The following is a 20,045-nucleotide window of genomic DNA, read 5'->3' as shown; positions in this document are numbered from 1 at the left end:
ATTATGAAAATCTGGAGCTTCAATGCATAATTTCAAAATTAGTGAAATTACAAATGCTAATCAAGATCGGCTATCATTTTTAGGAACTCTTTCCAAAAGATTGTCACGTGATATATCGTCCCATTGAGAGCATTAGTGTTTCAACGAATACAAAATCGCTTTCCGATTTTAGATATTCTTTATATAGAAAAATATAAAAAATTATTAGTATTAAAGGACATTACTCATGTGTCTGAGGCTGTGATATTAAAAAAGAACTAATGGAATTGTGAATTTATAGGTAAGCCGAATTAGTTTTTTTCAAAATTATCCGTATTGGATGTGACTCTTATTCAACCTTCCCTCATGCTTGTAAAACCTGAGGTTGAAGTTTTGAAGTGAAATAGGTTTTCGTATTTTTCTTAGGATCAAACACAATAATTGTACATTTTGAAACATAAACCAAAATCAAAGTACAAAGTCCATTTGTGGTCAATACGAACAAGTACGTGAATATTTTACCGAACCGGTTAGGTTGAAAGAACATGATTGGATACATGATCGCCATGGTAACCACACAAAAGAAGCTGTTGTAAAGAATGATCATGGCTTCATTGAAAACGCAAGGTAACTTTCTTCCTTTGTATGCCGGGATAGCGCATAAGATGTGCGAAACGATGAAGAGTCCACATTGGGCTTTGATATGGAGTTCGTTGTCACATGACACTATCCGTTGTAGTGATTTCGTGTCTTCGGTTACACGAAGAAATTTTAGTTGTTTAGCCTGTGAGCAAACGAGCCATATAGTAAAGGAGAGTAACAGAAAGATGAAAATAGTGGTGTATTGTTGAATTTTGGTTCTCCTGAGCTCTTCTCTTTCTAGATGGTGCATATTGCGAAATGCGGAGAGAATTTTATCGGATTTAGTGATGATACAACTGACATTCAAAGTATAAAGGAGGGAGGTGGTCAATGTCTGAAAAATACAAATCGTGTGCGAAGGAGGGTACAAATAGAGTACAGGAAGACAAACGAACATCGCAAATAAAGACACTAAGTGGAAAAACGAGAATCCAAAATCAATTGCTCTACAGATAGGCGTCATTCGGTGTTTTGCTATAGTTACCATGACAACAAGTGTCGTAAATAAAGAGAGGGTCGTCATTATAAGATAAATGATCGATGTTTTGCTTGTTTTGGTGCTCCATATGTAAAAAGCTTTGAATTTTGAGATACATAGCGTGCGATTCGAGTCTGCTTGGTGATATTCTGGGCATTTTTCACACTTTCCATCCCCCTTGTTACGTTTAATCGAGTCAGGGGGACACATTATACAAAAATTACCGCAAGATACATGCGAAACCTCTGATGAAATGACACCATACTTCTTACGCCAGCCTGGGTAACAAATTACAGACGGGGTTTCGACTTTCTGATGCTGGAATCGTATTCGGTCGATCACCATCTCTCGCACAACTCCGTCCCCTGTTGAATATTTGATGACAGGAGATGATGTCTTTCTGACATATTGGAAAACATTTTTGCTGATTTCTCTCATATTTTGACTACCTGCTTTTTGTTCGATTTTGTAACCAGCATAGATTTGCCGACTGAACCAAAATGCATCATAGAGAGTGGTCAACTGATTTATTTTGTTGCTAATATCTTCCGTTGAATTGAAAATATCCTTTAATTCTTCTTTCGCTTTATCAATGAACCAATTGACTGTCTGGTTCGGGAGAAACTGTTTCATTCCAAATTGTTTCATTCCAAATTCATTACGGTCTTTCCGCTCAGTGTTTCCGATGCTAATGAAAGTAGGCTGTTTCTCTTGTATAGCGTTCGGTGTAAAGTCTTGAAATATCCAGAAAATATTCTCACCATGAAGTCGCTGGAAAACTGCATTTTGTTTTTCGGGAAGTCCAAAAATGAACCACACTTTGGTCGAAGCGACTTTATGGATAAAGTCTAAGGGAAATGTTTCATTATCGAGAAAGTAGTTGAAAAAGCGGGTATTTTTCTTATCGTAAACAGTCTTTATAAATTCATCCCTCAGCTCAATATAGTATGGCATGAAATTTCTTGTTGGGAAGGACAATACCCCAATATCCTTCCATGAAGCGTGTTCCATCATTTGGTCCATCAAATCGACCACGTACCCAATGTCAATATGTACAGATAACATGTGAGATTGTTTCCAAAATAAATTCTCTCCTATTCTGTTTGAATCCTCGTTAAAAAGAACCATGTGAACATCATCAGTTGTGGAGAGAAAAGAGATGAGTAGCTCGGTTAATTCATTGGTGAGATTGTTGACAACGAGATTCAATGTGAAATTCCTCTCTTTCCCCGTACTTACTTTATTATAATGTGGACCGAGGAAAATATCAATCAAAATCTCTTGCAATTTTGTTTGATTCCTACAGACGTCGAATCCTTTGTAATTGATTCCTCTAATTTTTCTTTTCTCTGGTTTGAAAGTCATTTGAGGCCGGTTTGTTGGATTTAACTTTCTTATAGACGATTGACCACGCCTTCTGATTATAGTTTCAGCGCCCGAAAATATTTCACTTTCATCTAACAGTGTACTTTGTATCGGGTTATAATATTCCTCGAAAACCACTTGATAGATTCGAGCAATATTCTGTTTGTTTGATTTCAATTGTGGAAAGCAAGATGAAAAGAATCCAACCATTTCTAAATCTGCAGCGGATAACCATTGAATCAATGTCGAAAAAATTGCTAGTGCAATGTTTATCTTATTCATAATTAAGCGATTATTCTCCGATGAATGTACTTGTGTATCCCTCCATTCTTTAGTAAGACTGTTATATCATGAAAGCTCAAACACGATACGCCAGCAACCTCTCAGAGATAATTTTCGATTTTTTCAATTTCTTTTTCTTTAAAACACCTGCAGTGCATGTTTCGTAAAAAAGTCACAATTACAAAGTCAATATCGCTCACTACTTCTTCTTTACTCGACCAGTTTTTTCAATAACTTTAGCCTTGTTGCTCCATTAGAGGCCATTTACACTTTCTTGTGAAGAAAACTCCCCTAAATATTTTTTACTCTCGAATTCTCATTTCACCCAGCAGACTTTTCATATAACTCTCTTCTTTAAATCGAGATTTTCATACACACCCCTGTTTCACCAAAACGAAGTGAAATTTTGATCAAGCGAGGGTGAATAAAGAAAAACTAAAAGAAAAATTCTTGCTTCCTATCGACCCTCTTTTTCCATTGAAATAAGGGCTTTGGCTAATGGTTTACAAGTCGGGTTTCATTGCTTTTGTACACATTTTTTATAAGTAGGCTCCAATTTTCTGTTAGCCTTGGGGTTGTTTTAGCATTCTAGCTAATTTTACGAAACATTTGTTTTGACCACCCTGATGTTATACCATATTTATGTTTATTTGGTCAAGGGCTAGGGTCAAGGGCGTTTACCATGATTAGATCATCTAAAAAACTTTCCGAGATGGTGAAAAAAAGGTGTAAGAATATACATTCAAACCTAATTTTATAACAGACCTCCTTATCATAACACTTGGTAGCAACTTGAAATTTGTAGGAGGATTCCATAGTAACTTTTTACGTCAAACATCAATATTATTTGTATCACCTTTCAACGAGATTATTGAAATAACAACGAGGTCCCTTATAGAAACATCCTGTGATGTAAATAAACCATTTACTTCCTGCCTTGTTGATCATATGTGCTCTCATGCACTAATGTTTCAATTGAGATCTAGTTCTTGAACGATAAGGAACTCTACTTGTTAAAAAATCAATTTACTTCTCGAGCAATCACTTGGTGATAATCTTTGAAAATGCTGGGAAAACTTTTGTTTTGTTGTTTTACACTCTGTGCGATGCAAGGTAATTTTCTTAGTTACGGCTGCACAATGAACGTAAAACGGCCTTGCATGAGGTGGTGTGGTTTACCTTTTCCTGGGTAAAGTTATGTCATATGTATAATGTATAAGGTCTTTGAGAGTAAATACAAGTAATGTGAACGTATTATGTGATATATGCCTGGAAATATATTGTAATGTAAATAGAGATACTTTTCATTATCGTCCGCGCGCTCTCTTGTTTAGTAGAGCAATAATCCATGGGAGTCATTAATTCCATTCACATCCGTGTAAACATCAACCGACTTTGTATCTTAGGAATGACAGCCTCGATGACCACTTCAAAACCAGCCAAGCCGTTGAACTCAAAGATTCAGCAGGTACATCATATCGTAAATTTTTCTACCTCTAAACTTGCTGTTACAAATCGAGCTGTTTTGGTCCCTTTTTGTTGGAAACCCACTCATCCGATTAACTAAGCCGTTTTTGATTATGTTTTTTTGGTAGAATACAAGCTAGATAGACTATTTAATTACCTTTCAATCTGTTTTGTTTTTCTAATCAAATTTCATCCTTTTGAAGCTCAAATTAGAGAGCATGAACCTTAATGACTTTCTTTTACTCTTCCTTTAGTGTCTTACAACGTACAAAGAATGTTCAGACAAATGGTATTGTTTTGTGGACTGGTTTTGCCAATGCAAATCAAAATACAGTGACTGTGTAAGCTAAATTTCCTTTTATTTATTTGAGCAGACCAAGTCACCAAATTTTCGATTAAAATCAATTAAAACTACGAGTGCAAATTAACGATATAGACGTTTGCTCTTGCATATTGCTGATTATTTATTTTCCGTCAGAAATGTAGTCGAAATTTTATCCCGTGCAAGAGTGCTTTATTATGCAGGCACTCAGCCACAATCTCACCGAAGTTAAAAGTTTGCTCGCACCAACTCCACTGGGTTATACAAACTTCGAAGGTCTAACAATGGTTTCTGAGTCCTCAATTAAATTTTTCTTTTGCCTTTTTTTTCCATTACATTAAAGAGAACTAATTTTGGCGAGCAGCAAATATCTTTTTTAAAATTTTTCATATTAGCACGAACTTATTTTGACGGAAGGTCAAATTTTGGCGAATGATGGGCTAATTCTGTCCTATTTTGCCTTATTTTTGAGCAATTTTTAATAAATTTGAGAGGTTGTTTTGGCAAAATACAAAACAAATTAATTTTGGCGATAGCTTATTTTAGGGAGTGAATAAATTATCTAATTTTGGTGAGAACTTATTTTGACGAATTTTGTCTAAACTCGCCAAATTCGCCAAAATTAGTTCCCTTAATCTATTTATATTCTTCGGCTATTTTGAAACGCAGGTCACAGGTCATTGACACAGCTTAAATGACATCTCTAAAACAGCTCTCTTGGAGTACTAAATTTTTTCGAAACATGTCGATATCTATATCCACTTACACCGTTAGCATCCTATTGAGCAATATATTGTAAATTAGTGTCCCGGGGGGGGTACTAGGGTTGGTGAATGAGGGGTATGTGCGGACGGGACCTCCGAAAACCGACCCTTACCGTCCGCACATACCCAGCACCTATTTTTGCCTAAGTACCCCCCCCCCCCCCGGTTCGGTGTACACACCTCATATTTTGTGATGACATCATTATTTATATAGTTTAAGTGTCACTTTATCAACATTTGGGATAGATGATCGATAAAATCCTTTAAATAAGATATTTATTATACAACAATTCCATGACATATAATATTTTACGAAACATGTTATAGATTATATGTTACCTGGCCCGGTGGAACAATCATAAAAGTGGAGAGGTTGAAGGCTCGAAATTAGATAAAATTCGCTAAAAATTTGCGAAAAAACTTCATTTGCTTAAAAGTTGGGGAGGCTGGAGTTTCCCCAGTCTCACCGCTTCCGCCGGGCCTGTATAAGAATGCGTTACAGTTTTCCGGTCTGTAGTTTGCATGACCTGTGACCTGTGTCTTAGACCTGTGAACTGCGTTTCGAACCGTTTCGAATTAGCCGTACATTTTTTTATTTTAGTGTGACGAAGCTTTCCAATGTGAGAAAATCGAACCTAAATGCAGTGGAAAATATTGTGAAATTATCAACCCAAAATATCGAGATTGCTTGAAGGATTCCTTGAGATGCCCTTTGGCTCGTGCGTAAAATTGAAAATGGTTGTGTTGTGTTCTTACATTCAAAAGACTTTTTAAATCTTATAAAATTACTGATAATTTTTGTTTTTGCTGTGTTATATAAAATAGAGTGTCAAAAAAGCGTCACATGCTTGTCAATTTATTTGGTATATTATCAGGTCAGGTTTCGTTTTTTAATTTCAAAAGAAATCTCTTACACGTCGCCTTCCACGACTCCTTCCCGTGAAAATTGCGTTAAATTGCGAAGGTGTGATGATGATTTGCATTAGCTTGCTAATCTATGTTTCTCAAAAGAAAAAAAAATTAACATTATTCGATTTAGTCTTTATTTCGGTTTTTAGCGAGTACATTATTTTCACTAACTGTATTTTTCTAAAATAAAACTTAAAGTATTTTTCATTAGAATTATGTTAGAACTTATTGGTGCGCATTGAATATTGATCGAATTTACCCATAAAAATAAGTCTTTTATTATATAAAACGTTAAAGAGCTAAATATAGAACTTTAAACCTAATAGTGAGCGCATCACTCGCATCAAACAGACAGTTTATCTGAGTGATCTACTGATGGATCTACCACAGATATAGCCTATTTTCCCTATTCTTATAAAAATCAAACCGATAGAATTGTTTGGAATAATATTGATACAGGAGCTCAGCTTTCAAAACATTCCGAATAAAAAACAGTTAAAAACTAATTTTTTGTTTTAGTAGGACACTTTTTAATTTGACAAGCAGTGTAAGCAGTAACAAAACTTTCTCAGGATCAAAATGAAAATCTGTATACTCTTTGCATTATTCTTCGTTGCTCACGGTAAGTTAGTTGCAGAGTTATTTGTTAGAAATTTCGCGATCTTTCCAACGATATATACTCTCGGGTACCTAATAGCCGGGGGGGTTGGAATAAGCGGGGGGGGGGTTGGAAAAAATCTCAAAACTTAATAAGCGGGGGGGTTGGAATAAAAATGTCCTGGGTGAAAATTTTTTGAAAAGGAGACTAATACAGCAGAATTGGGACAAAAAAGGGAACCTTCAAAAATATTTTCCCAAAAATTAATAAGCGGGGGGTTGGAATAACAATGTCCTGGGTGGAAAATTTTCGAAAAATTAATTAGCGGGGGGGGCGGCTATTAGGTACCCGAGAGTAACTTTGATATAATGAGATTGATCAAATGAGATTTCTTCTTACACAGTAAATAATAAGACCTTTACATACTTTCAGGAATATTTCAGTTTTCATGCCAATGTAGTGTATTCTCCATACGTTTTTCATTCTTAAACGACTTTCAAATTTTCAGCCGCTCAAACCACAAAGAAGAATGTTCCACAGAATCCAAAAATTGTAAAGGTAAATGAATTTGAATTTTTCTGAGGTCCTATAAATTAACCTCTGTTCGTCCGTTCGTCCGTTAGTTCGTTACCAACTTTTCTCGAGATTGGCTCATTAGTTTTTCCTGATTTTTGGCACAAAGAGTTTTTTGGACTTTTTGCAAAATCCTGTCATTACTTTTTTCTGATTTTTTGCACAATGATGCAAAATGACAATACCTAAAATGTGGCGAAGCCCGATTTTCAAAAAAGAATATGCCAGAAAAACTGTTTTTTTGGCATTTTCTCAAGATTTTACCATTGGTTTTTTCTGATTTTTTGCTCAAAGATGCGTATTAACAATGCCCAAAACATGGCCGAGTTCGATTTTTGAGAAAAAAATTTTTCCGGTTGAAAATGCCGGAAATCGCCGTGTTTGCAGATTTTCATTGAATTTTTTCCTTATATTAATTTCTATGTTTTTTACACAAAAACATTCACAGGAAAAAATTTTCGATTTCCAAGGTTGGAAATTTCAAGTTTTCTTAGTTGGAAAAAAGATAAAATCCAATGGAAAATCCAACCTGAAAATGTGGGACATTCTCCAAGGTTGGAAATTTTGCATTTTCCATGGCTTGGAATTTTCGTAAATCCAGGTTGAAAAAAGCCAAAATCCAAGCTTAAACAAGGTTGGAATTTTCGAAAATTCAGGTTGAAAAAAGCCAAAATCCAGAAAGTGATGGCAGAGATTTGGAAAAGAGATCTTAAACAAGGTTTTTGTTTTTGTGAACAGTCACTCGCTAGCCTAGGCTCGATAGCTCCCGGTCAATCTTAGGCTGCTGGCATCCACTAACGGATTCGTGCTCCTTATAGAGGATGCTTAATAAGCTATATTTCCTTTGTCCAGAGATTTGCCGCCTTTAGCCGATATACGGCTAAAGACATTTTTAGCTGGCGAGTGTCTACAAATATAACATTACGTAATGTTTAAATTTTCTGTGAGGCACCAAATCATAGATTGGAAAATATATTTGGATTTTGAAAAAAAAGTAGGCGGAAGGAAGTTTGCTTGTTTTTCTTCCTCTTTTCTTGTTTAATGTGGAGATTTTGTAAAAGATGAGAAATTAGATTTATTGAATTTAAGTGCCCTGATGTATCTTCTGTGTGCACCAACAAAGTTTTGCGTCATAAAACTACATTTTGATGCTTTAATTTGGACTTGCATGAGTGCATTTTTTACCACATGGGGATTCGTTGATCACTTTGGCTCCAGATATTGTTTTGTCAGTTCTACAGATATGTTGCAGATTATTTCAAGGTATTCTAGTTATGTATATACAGTACATTTTGGGGGTCATATTGAATATTTCTGACATTACTTCTTTATGATTCTACAAAAGGGAGTGTTGTTGTTCCTCCAAGGGCCTTTAAATGTTTAAAAAAAGAACTTTTTTCAGCTTTGGCATTTCACTTTTTAATACTGTGTGGCCTTTGTATCTTTTCAGGTACTAGCCTCAATTCTTGAAGAGATTGGAGGGGTTTCTGGTTGTTTTTTCACTTTTTGTGTCCATATTTGTATTTTTTGAGCTTCGACCGAAGAGCTGATGGAAAAGTTTTGATAAATTTACAGACCAGATATCTTATAAAAGCAAAAGTCAAAAATAAATCTACAGACTGTACATAATGCGCGCATCAGATTGTTTTTTATCTTTTTTCTGTTTTGTTTTTCTGGTCTGGGATTCGAATTTCAAATGTAAACATTCCATTGAAAACGTTCGAAACGATCGTTTTTGCGCGCACAATAATGTCAATCAAATTACTCGCCAAGATTTCCTTTGCGAACCGGAAAGCGGTTGGTAGATCATTAAGCAGACCTATACTACCTGTGGTTTTGTAGAGGTCTGCGATTCAGACTAGGTCAATCTATCGTTATTGTTCGCACAGATACGTGGTTGATCTTAGATCACTCACACAGCTCAGCAGGGAACTATTTGAAACTATGACACAAGTACCCTATGTGCTTCACTGTGCGAACTCATTGCGATTGACCGAGGCCGCTCTGAAGAGACGCCTCACCTGACGGAAACTTACAGCTTGACTGCTCACATTATAGCCCAATATCTAGGTTAGCTAACCATCAAAACATTTTTGAGCAAAAAATCGCTTGTGGTTTTCCCAAGGACATGAATAGAAAATGGTTAGAAAAACGTAATTTCCACATGGATTTTTAACGTTTTCCAAACTGTTTGGAGAAACACAAATTTCCAACCCAAAAAGTCTAGTTTTCAAAGAAAGGGTCTCAATCTTAGAAAAATGTAATTTCCACATGGATATTTAACGTTTTCCAAACTGTTTGGGAGAAACACAAATTTCCGACCCAAAAAGTCTAGTTTTTCAAAATTTACTAAAATATGTATTCTCACATCGACTGTTTGGAAAATAAAAGTTTCCCACCCAAAAAGTCATGTTTTCCAACCAGCCTTGGAAAATTGTCATTTCTACATGGTTTTTTTTAACTTGATTTTTCAAGGGCATTGCTTTATTCTACAAAACCTATGGGTAATTTACGTTTTCCAAATCAGCTTAAAGTAATCGCTCAAATTTCCAACCTTCAATTATAAAACCAAAATTTCCAACCTTGGAAATCGAAAATTTTTTCCTGTGATTATTGATAACAATGCTCACCATCAAGCATGATTCAATTGTCAATAAAACTGATTTTTGCGACCAGAACTTTCTATTTATTTTTCCCTATAACCCTTCCCTGTCCTCCCATCTTAACAATCAATGATGAATTTATTGCGTTATGCATTTTCGCTAAACGCTATATTTTCTGACAGATTTTTTTTCATTTTTCTCCTCGCATTGCTATCTAACTTTCATCATCAGGTAGGTCCATTCAGCATCTAGCTTGTTATTGTTGAAACGACAAGTGAACAGATATTTTGCCTACGATTTCCACAATCTTTGAAGCCTACGAAGCATGTTCTTATATTCACCTATATTTTGTGCAATTTCCCTAAGAAATCGGGTATTTTTAGAGCCATAAAATGTTCTTAACATGTTCTTAATGTTTTGGTCACAGGTTTCCTTGACGTACGTGACGAATTCGTTTCTATTTTGGGCAATGACCTGACTAAAGCATTTTTTTGTCAGCAATAAAAGCCGAGTAAACATAGAACAATTCATTTTTATTTATTTACTTTTCAGTGTCTTGACGAATACAAGGAGTGCAAGAAAGGATTCTTCTGTGGTCCATTAGATATCTTTTGCGGATGTAAAAAACAATACGCCAAGTGTGTAAGTTGACTTAAAATGCCACTTGAGTTGTCAAAATGATTGCTGAGATGACTTTTTAGGCTATTTTCTCTTCACCTCCTGTTCGTCAAATAGTTTTATACCCCTTACTCCTTAGTATCACTTACTGCCTGAGGTTTCGTAGAGGTTCAGACTAAAACTACCCAGCTTTTTCTATAATTCTTTCACTTTCCCAACATAATTCGCAATAGATAACTGAAACCATAAAAGCTGGACAAAAAAATACCTACTTTCAAAAAATAAAGCCCTGTCTAATAGACTTTTTCATAAATTACGTCACGAACATCACTTGCCTCGTATTCAACAAATTTCCATGGTGATCATATCCCTTGAGACATTAAATGATTTTTTAATGAATAGAAAGTAGTTGCAATAAAATCCGCTGGGAGTTAATCACCATGGCAATAATTTCAAAACGAGGCAAGTGATGTTCGTGACGTAATTTATGAAAAGGTCTATAAGCGTCCTTTTTTAAGTAGCGCGGTGGAAGTGGTTAAAGGCAGGGCAATCGCTCCGGTGCCGAAAGACACCGAAGATGCAACGTGCTAGCTTCGTTCGCATAATTGTTCCTAAGACATTGCTCCTATGGGAGCACCAAAAATGACAGTTTTGGAAAGTCACCTCCCCAGTTTATCCCAAAATTGGTCGACCCACTACGCTTATGCTTTTTATAAAAAGGTTATGACACCTCTGTCTCGCAGCCCCACTGGAACTTTTTTCCTCAGTGGGAATAAGAATTCCAATTGAAATCCCGATGGGGATAGCAATTTTATTGTTCAAAGGTTAAAAAATCCAGTGGGTATGGTTTTGAAGTACAATTTTTAAACATTGAATTTTGAATGGGAATGAAATCAAAGTCAATTTCCCAGTGGGGATGGGTTCCCAGTGGGTCTGTGACACAAAAGTTTGCAACGATCCTCTACCTCTTTGAATCAATATTTATACTTGGGTACAGTCTGGTTAAAGCCCCGTTTCGAAACCATAAAGACAATATAAAATAGACTTGGTTTTCTTATCATTATATTTTCCTTTTAGTGTGACGAAGCTTTCAAGTGCGAAGAAATCGAACCAAAATGCAGTGGGAAATATTGTGAAATTATCGACCCTAAATATCGAGAATGCTTAAAGGATTCCCTTAGATGTCCTTTGAGTCTCGCTGAAAACTGAAATTTCTGAAAGTTCATCAGAAACCCATTGTTTATGTTTGTTATAACTTTAAATGTTACTTTTTATTATGTATTGTAAAATTTCCATGTACTAAAATATGGTAAAAAAATTTTTAAGTTCTAAAAAGTATGCAAGACAAGTATTATCGTCCCAACCACACTTAATTAAGGTGCTTTTAATGAAAAGTTATTTATGCCCGTTTCGCTTTCATTGCTACAATGCCCACAAAGTGAATTTTAATATCTATTACTTTAAGATATAGGCACTTTGATGCCGGGGGAGGCAACTTACGCAAAATTGGGTTCGGGGACATGCTGCTGGGCAGACTCTCTTGTTTAGGCACTGAAAATATCTGACAGGATCCCAAATTTACTATTTTATTTTTGAAAACGAGTTTTTGTTTTGACAGGGTCCCAAAATTTACCAAACATTCATATCTGACAAGGTCCACTTGAAACTCCAGCGGCACGTCCCCGTCGACCGTGAAGGTCAGTACCCCTATCGGGCTTTGATGCTACAGTGCATAAATAGTTAGAGACTGTTCAAGTAACGTTTCCAGACCATAAGAAGAACGACAAATAGCTATTAAAAACGACAAATGATAAAAGAACGACAAAGAACGACTTATTTAGCCATCTTTAGAAGTCACACCACCCCTACGTATCCATTACTCTTTGTACTTTACGCTGTTTAAGTAACACCTAACGGGTTTTACCTTTTTTGTCGAACCATTCATACCAGCAATAAAATTTGATCATATCATATCGTAAACCTGTTCCTTTGCTCACATGGTGGGTTGATGTTGTACAGACCGGTCCCTATTTTACATAGAATGCTAACTTTCAACATAGCCACAGGTCCGATTGCTGAAATTTGACTGAACACTTGTATCATTAATATCTACGGGACAGGTCGACCATTATACCACGGAAACTTGTATAGCGAAGCCATCAGTCATCAACGTCAGTCAGTCATACTTCTTTTAATTAATTTCACTTTAATCACAAGAGAAAATCAATTAAGAGGGACGAATTAATTTTTCTCGGTAATGATATAAGGAAAGATTTGTTGTTTTCAGGGAAAGATGTTGACATATTATGTTTTTGAAATTCGTTTACTTATCAATATCATTTTTGTATGCATCTTGATACAGCTGTCACTCCAGTGTCCGGAAGAATGTATTTGTAAACAGAATGTTGTTGAATGTAGCGGACAAAATATCACCTTGTTCGATACCATATTGAATGATTTACCAGATGATGCTAAAATCTTAAACTTACAAGAAAATCTATTGGATTTTATTCCAGAGAAAAACATAACACCTTTTATGAACATTCGACACGTGGACCTCTCAAAGAATGCGTTCAAAAAGTATCCAACAAACTTGGGATTGATTTTCCCACATCTTCAACATCTAGATTTGACGGCCAACAAAATTATGAATATCTCAAAAGAAGACTTCACAAATTCAAGAAGTCTTAAGACATTGATTTTGAACAAGAACTTGATCGAGGTTTTACCAACGGATACTTTCGTTTATCTGACGACTGCAGAGAAAATTTACCTTACAGAAAATAGAATCAAGAATATTTCACCTTTTGCATTTCGTGGTCTATCTCAAACAGTTGACACCATTATGTTAAATAGGAACAAACTCACCAACCTTCCCACAGGTGTTTTCAAATTCATACACAATCCAACCAGTAGAATATTTCTCCACCAAAATCAAATTCAAAATCTCCCCGATAACTTGTTCGGTGACGTCACAACCATAAATCGTTTGGATCTATACAATAACAACCTCCAGCAGATCAACACAAAGACTTTTGAACACATTCACGTTGACGTCCTTAATTTCGAATACAACAATATCACATTATTACCTGTGACAGATCTTAAAACAAAGTTTCTGCTTCTCGCTAGTAACCCAATTGAATGCTCTTGTAAGCTCTCAACCGTATTAATCAGGTACAAAAGCTCAAATAAATTAGTTTTTGGTGATTGTTATGACGAGATTAGGAAGAACGGTTCTGTCTCGAAAATAACGAAACAGTTCAAAAAGTTGATCAAACAATCTGATGTCGAAATTACCGAAGCTTTGTGTGAACCGTGCGAGAAAGAAGATACATGTCTAAATGGAGGGTTTTGTATTGTTCAAAATGAAACAAACGTAATTTGTCAATGCTCGAATGGTTTCCATGGAAACAGATGCCAAGATTACGTCACCGAGAAGAAAGGTGTACTTTTGAGCCATTCTGTTTTGGTTGTAATCATTGTAACGATAGTAGTGGTCGTCTTAGCTTTGGTGATCATTGGTTTCTTTGTATGGAGAAAGCGAAGACACAGAGAGAAAAGTCCTCAAGTCGAAGTGCCGGCAACCGAAACGGCAGAAGAAGGACGAGGAGGGGATAGAGTGGACAGGAAACCTGCGAATGAAGAAACAAAACTCCTTTGAAATGACCGTATTTGACTAAAAATGAAATTTTCTTCGAAACCGAAGCTTGGCTTCTTGCAGTCTGATTTTCAGAGTCCTATACTTCTTTTCAGAATATTTTGGTCAGAGGACAACAATCCAACAATTACGTCAATCTTGAAACTGCATTGGGAAATTCTCTCTATTTTGCTTCAATATCATGTTTTACTTATTTTTGCCTTAATGGACAACGACTGAATGCCAATGATTTCTAAATTTTCATAGTATTTTACAGTTACATGTTTTTTTTTATAAGCAAGTGTATGCCCCTTGGTCAGGCTCGTGTATGTTCTCAAAGCATCGAGGAATAGATTATGCTCATTATATGCTTATGAATCATGCTTATAATTCACCCCGAGCCAAGTTTTAGTGAAATTTTAGAAATTTTGTAAAAATTTGTTCAGATTTGGGAGCGGTGGTAGCCGTGGAATGTCTTTTTTTACTTGACCTCAACCAAACCATTTTAAACTGATAAAAAATGACAACTTGAAAAATATTTCAGGCTGGCACATATGCTTATGTTATGCTTAGGAATCCTATTCCATCCTCATTTGCTAGATGTCGTAGTTTAAGCCATCGCAGGCAAAATAAGCGAATATCGTTAGAAATATAGCTTCTATTGTTTTCAAAAATCCGCTTCTGATTGGTCAAGCGCTGAAGTTCAATGTAATGTCACGTGACCTAGGTACGATTTCCTACCTAACCACGCACACTTTTTAGCAAAAGTACGACATCTAACTCTTCGGACTCGTACAAATTTCTAGTTGAGATAATTATGATGTGTGAGATGTGGAGCGCAATTGAATCATCCAATGTATTGTTGTATTTCACAACAAAAGCTAAATATTCATTATCTCTAGCGATAATGATGTTTTAAATATCTATTAATGAGTCTAATATTAGCTCATCGAAAACACAGATATACCCTCAGTACGTGATGAATATATTGGAATGAAAATGTCAATATTTCCGGCAATTGATAACTCGGGTAACTTAATGCATGTCCCAAAAATGCATTAATTTTTCCGCCCCAGTTCCAGTCCCTAAACCATAACAAACTATACATTTTTGGAAGCGTATTTGGATGTAGAATACCGTATTCGGTGTAACTTAAATTCTTTCTCAGCAGAATTTGAGTTTTTTTTAGAAAACGTGATTATAACGTCATTATTTATGACGTCATAATTTTAAAAAGTTGAATATCTCAAGAACTAATACTCAAAACTTTATGAAATTTGGACCAATGATAGAACTTGTCAAGAGAAAGAGAGAAATTTTTTAAAAATTTGAAAATTTGCTGATGTCAGCATTTTATCGCAAAAATTAGAATTATTGCAGTTTCTGCTGACGTCATTAATTTTGGGTAATACTTTCAAAACGTTTTGAAACATCTCAATGTACTTTATCACTGGTCCAAATTTCATAAAGTTTTGATTTATATTTCTCGAGATATTCAACTTTTTGTATATATGACGTCATCAATCATGGCGTCATAATCAGGTTTTCCTCAGATATCTCTAATTATACTGAGAAAGAATTTAAGTTACACCGAATACGGTATTCTACATCCAAACACGCTTCCAAAAATGTATAGTTTGTTATGGTTTAGGAGCTGGAACTGGGGCGGAAAAATTAATGCAATTCTGGGACATGCATTAAGTTACCCGAGAACAAGTAATCCTGATAAAAGAAAATGTAACTCCAATAAGAAAATAAGACAACAGTGAGCTATTATTTCTTGATCGCCTTTACGTAAGCAAGAACACGAGTTCGTGTTCCATTGTTGACCTCTGCGGGAAACATTATCATCTGCGTCTATAATAGAACTAGGCCATAAGCGTCACTTCTCATCACTACACCATGTCATCATTTTTACTCACTTCACGGTTACACGCTGAGAAAATAAGAATAACGCCATCACGCAACACTATCATCCTAAAGAAAAACAGTGGATTTTAAAACTCAACCGGAGCACTGAAACAGGGGTGTAGGGTACTTTTCAATGGTCATTGGTAAATATGATTACTTCAACAATATAATCTTCCCGTCAGTTTTTATCATGATAGAGAAAATGTGTGCCAAACTTACAGCACCTCCAGACAAAATAAGCTGTGGAAGGTTCAACACGTAAAATGATCAAAGGTTTATCACGTAAATGCATAGAGCAGCATTTAAAAACGGTAATTGATATTGGACCACCAAAGACCAATATCAGCTATATTTAATGACAAATTAATCAAATTTCATCAATAAAGTATTTTTCAGTGAGAAGAGAACAAGTTACCAGAAAAGTAAGGTCAGGGAAATCAAACCATCTTCGGAGCGTTGGCGTTTTACGAAAATGGAGATAAAAGATATTTTATTCGACATTGTCAGTCCAATCAATGCTTTATTGATCATCATTCTAAACTTCGTTGAAATCTTTTTCATTTGGAAGATGAAAATGGTTCAGCGAAAAAGATCAACTGTTTTTATTTTGAATTTATCGATCTCGGATCTAATTCTTGGCTTGACAATCATCATTTCAAAGATTTTGACTTTCAGTACAAACTCTTTTGCTGTTAAAATGAATGTTTTTTTACGCAGCTCTTTCATCCAAGTGACTTTGATGGTTTCAGTTTTTACGAATTTAGTTTTGACAACGGAAAGACTTCTAGCTGTGAAATATCCCCATCTCTACCGCCGTATGACGAAAAGACAACGAAATTACACCTGTCTTGCAATCTGGGTTTGCTCGTTTGTGTTTGCTGGGACAAGATTCGCTTTCCAAGTTAGGACAAGTCAATCTAACGCATACTATCAGCAATTTATTATTCTATCCACCATTATTTTGGCCAGTTTGCCGTGGCCGATCATCTCGTACACAATAGTTAGACGTATCATCACACAACGTTTCTTCACCGGCAAAAATCAACTCGAACGAAAAGCTTCGACATTCAATGATGGACAACGTTTCTTAACCTTGTGTCTTCGTTCGTTTTTCATTTTTGTTCTTTGCTGGATTCCATATGCTTGTTTTGGATATTTCATTTTCTTTAAAAGACCTCAACAAGATATAAATTTGTTTGCAATTCAATATACTGTCCATTTATTAGCTTTCGTCAACTCTGTACTTAACCCAATCCTGTATTTGTACACCTATAATATCGGACAATCGATCAAAAGACATTTTGTCGGACAAAAGGAAGCCAAATTGAGATCCAGTGTTATAATAAACCCGAGGGCATCTACAGAAATGAACGAATTAAGCAGTCCAACCAGCTCTAACTCAACGAATTGAGAAGAACCGTTTAGACTTGACTTTTTTTCGATATTAGTATGAAAAATGATTCTAAGATGATATTATAGAAAATTGTACTTTATTCTGAATGTTTATTTTAAAAGTATTAATAAAAAAGAAATGGCGAGAATATATCTATCTAGTGCTCAAATCAGAACTCAAATTTTTCCCATAGCCCCTCTCCCTTTCATTGAAATTGAGAAAATTTCAGTACTCTTTAATGGGATAAACTTTCACGGGGATTAATCTCGCGGTTGGGCCTATCCGCGAAATTCAAAAATTTCGCGGGAACTTAATTTCGCGGGTGGCACTATTGGGTGGCAATATTTTCACGATTTTGTGACTTTTACTGTCAAATAATGCATGTTGGTTGTTGAGATACGCATTATTTGCGCTTCTTTGATGCAAGTAGCCATTGAAATAGTATTTATTTGACATATTTTGAGTTTTGTTTATAAATATTTCGCGGATGAGCCCCTTCCAAATTTCCATTTGGACTTAATTTCGCGAATGACACCCAAATCCGCGAAATCCGCCAAATTTAATCCCCGCGAAAGTTTATCCCATTATAGTAGTTTTTATTGACATTTTAGAGGAGGGGTGAAGACTAAATATTACTAGAATTTCACACTAAGTCTAGGAAATAACGTCATTTAAACGTTAGTCGTGGGAAAAAAATCGATATGTGAGTGGCCCCAGCCAATGCAAAACTGAAGTTTTTTCAAGATTTAAGCCATGCTTATAAGCGTTAATTCCTAAGAAATTGGGTGTTTTTTAGTAAATGTTCTTAAATTTCTTGATGTTTTGGCCATCGGAGCCCTGCGCTTTTATACACTGTAGTTTGCTCGTATAAAAAACGTGTATGGTTATAAAGTCATTTATTATTTACCTTAAATGAATTGAATTTCACGTGAATTGATTTTCGCAATTTTCGCGAATTTTGGCTATTTTCACAAAAATTAGTCCTCGTGAAAAATCTATGATTCTGCCAAAACCCTTAGGAAAATAAATGAGATTTTTCCTCTCTATAGGTCCATTAAATTAAATCGCCATGTACTGGAAAATTTTACAAAGAGGAACACACGAGATAAACATTTTCACAATAAACATACAATCTTGCGACGCAAGCCACGATAAACTTCCAAAATAAACATATATACAACATTTCAAATAACAGGAAGGTTTTTTTCTTTAAATTACTTCATTCGGAAAAAGTAGACGTGAGTAAAAGATAATTTCAATGAACCCAGGAAACTTGATGAAACATAATCACCTTATCATATTGGTAAAAAATGTGATTCTTTTCTTTAAAAAACTAATTTTGCAAGACAGGATAGTTAATGGACCAGATTAATCGAGCAGTAATTAAATTCTCAAAACTCCTCGTACTCGTGCAATATTTATCTTATATTTAATTTTCTTGAGAGTAGTAAATAAGCCCTTTACCAAGATAAAAGGATTTCAAATCGATAAAAATTTAGGCTGCGCGCATAATCAAAACATATCAGAGGGGATACGTGCAGCCTAATAAAAATTAAAGCTGGTTCTCATAATTAGGCAAAAGAATCAGGACAACGGTATCCATAGTGACCTTAAAAATCAGACATAAAAGAACATGAAAACTCACTTTGTTAAGCAGGAAGTGATGGATTAAAATAAACAATACTCAATAATTGAAGCGAGATTAAGGAAAAGGCATTCGAGATTAAACAAGTAGGCAAGACTATGTATGAAGCAGATAACGAGGCTTAACAACTGTTTTGTAATGGGCTTTTCCAGAAAAAATTCGTTCATGGGGGGTGGAGGATATATTATTTTTTTCATGAATTACCCCTGGACATTTCGATTTTTCACCCCCTGGACACGTGTTTTACCCCTGGACAAGCATCAAGTTGACCCCCTGGACACAAATATTCACCCCTGGACATCGCAGATTCACCCCATGGACATGGCAGTTTTTCAGGGTTTTTTCAATACCCCTGGACAATATATCCTCCACCCCCCCATGAATGGTTTTTTTCTGGAAGAGCCCAATGTACTCCTTTCAACCAATTAGTTAATCTAGGTCAAATTAAAAAAACTACAAAACACCCCTGTCTCACATCCCCGGTGGAACTTTTTTCCTCAGTGGGGATAAAAGTTCCTATTGAAATCCTAATGGGGATAGAAAATCTATCGTTCCAAGGTTAAAAAACCCAGTGGGGATGGTTTTGGAGTGCAATTTTTAAACATGGAATTTTGAGTGGGGATAAAGTCAAAGTCAATTTCCCAGTGGGGCTGAAATTCAAGGGTATTTTCCCACCAGGGACGAAATTTTTGTTTAATTTTCCAGTGAGGCTAGGATCCCAGCGGGTCTGTGACACAGGGGTGTTTGACTCATATTACAAAAATACCATGATTGCTGGTCAAAGTGTTAGTGGTTTCAAAAGCTCTTATAATCTCGCTAACAGAACAAATTTTGAAAATTATTTAAGGCATAATTC

The 20,045-nt window shown here is 35.5% G+C and overlaps 3 protein-coding genes across 5 annotated transcripts; all 3 read left to right on the top strand.

Moving 5' to 3' along the window:
- Window positions 1-569: 569 nt before the first annotated feature.
- LOC136812196 (uncharacterized) lies at window positions 570-11,973 on the top strand. Of its 3 annotated transcripts, none has more exons than XR_010847325.1 (7): window positions 570-606; window positions 4,153-4,214; window positions 4,468-4,554; window positions 5,901-6,830; window positions 7,315-7,364; window positions 10,535-10,624; window positions 11,678-11,973. XR_010847325.1 is itself a non-coding variant. In XM_067068678.1 (4 exons), exons 1-4 carry the CDS (start codon window positions 6,788-6,790, stop codon window positions 11,807-11,809), a joined length of 315 nt encoding a protein of 104 aa, XP_066924779.1. In that variant the 5' UTR covers window positions 6,705-6,787; the 3' UTR covers window positions 11,810-11,973. The 3 variants fall into 3 exon arrangements, 1 of the variants encoding a protein (XP_066924779.1); XR_010847324.1 differs by having other exon boundaries at window positions 4,153-4,226; XM_067068678.1 differs by lacking the exons at window positions 570-606; window positions 4,153-4,214; window positions 4,468-4,554 and having other exon boundaries at window positions 6,705-6,830.
- An 844-nt stretch (window positions 11,974-12,817) lies between these two features.
- LOC136812194 (leucine-rich repeat-containing protein 15-like) lies at window positions 12,818-14,614 on the top strand. Its single transcript, XM_067068676.1, has one exon. The coding sequence runs from the start codon at window positions 12,894-12,896 to the stop codon at window positions 14,262-14,264; it is 1,371 nt and encodes a 456-aa protein (XP_066924777.1). The 5' UTR covers window positions 12,818-12,893; the 3' UTR covers window positions 14,265-14,614.
- Window positions 14,615-16,474: 1,860 nt separating this feature from the next.
- Window positions 16,475-17,615, top strand: LOC136812195 (sphingosine 1-phosphate receptor 1-like). The gene has a single exon (XM_067068677.1). It carries the CDS (start codon window positions 16,624-16,626, stop codon window positions 17,560-17,562), a length of 939 nt encoding a protein of 312 aa, XP_066924778.1. The 5' UTR covers window positions 16,475-16,623; the 3' UTR covers window positions 17,563-17,615.
- The last annotated feature ends 2,430 nt before the right edge of the window (window positions 17,616-20,045 follow it).

Source organism: Clytia hemisphaerica, unplaced genomic scaffold (assembly GCF_902728285.1).
Source record: "Clytia hemisphaerica strain Z4C2 unplaced genomic scaffold, Clytia hemisphaerica genome assembly, whole genome shotgun sequence".
In the NCBI taxonomy this organism is placed as follows: Eukaryota; Metazoa; Cnidaria; class Hydrozoa; order Leptothecata; family Clytiidae; genus Clytia; species Clytia hemisphaerica.
Note: the sequence above shows the minus strand (reverse complement) of the source record. Positions and strands in the feature narration are given on the sequence as shown.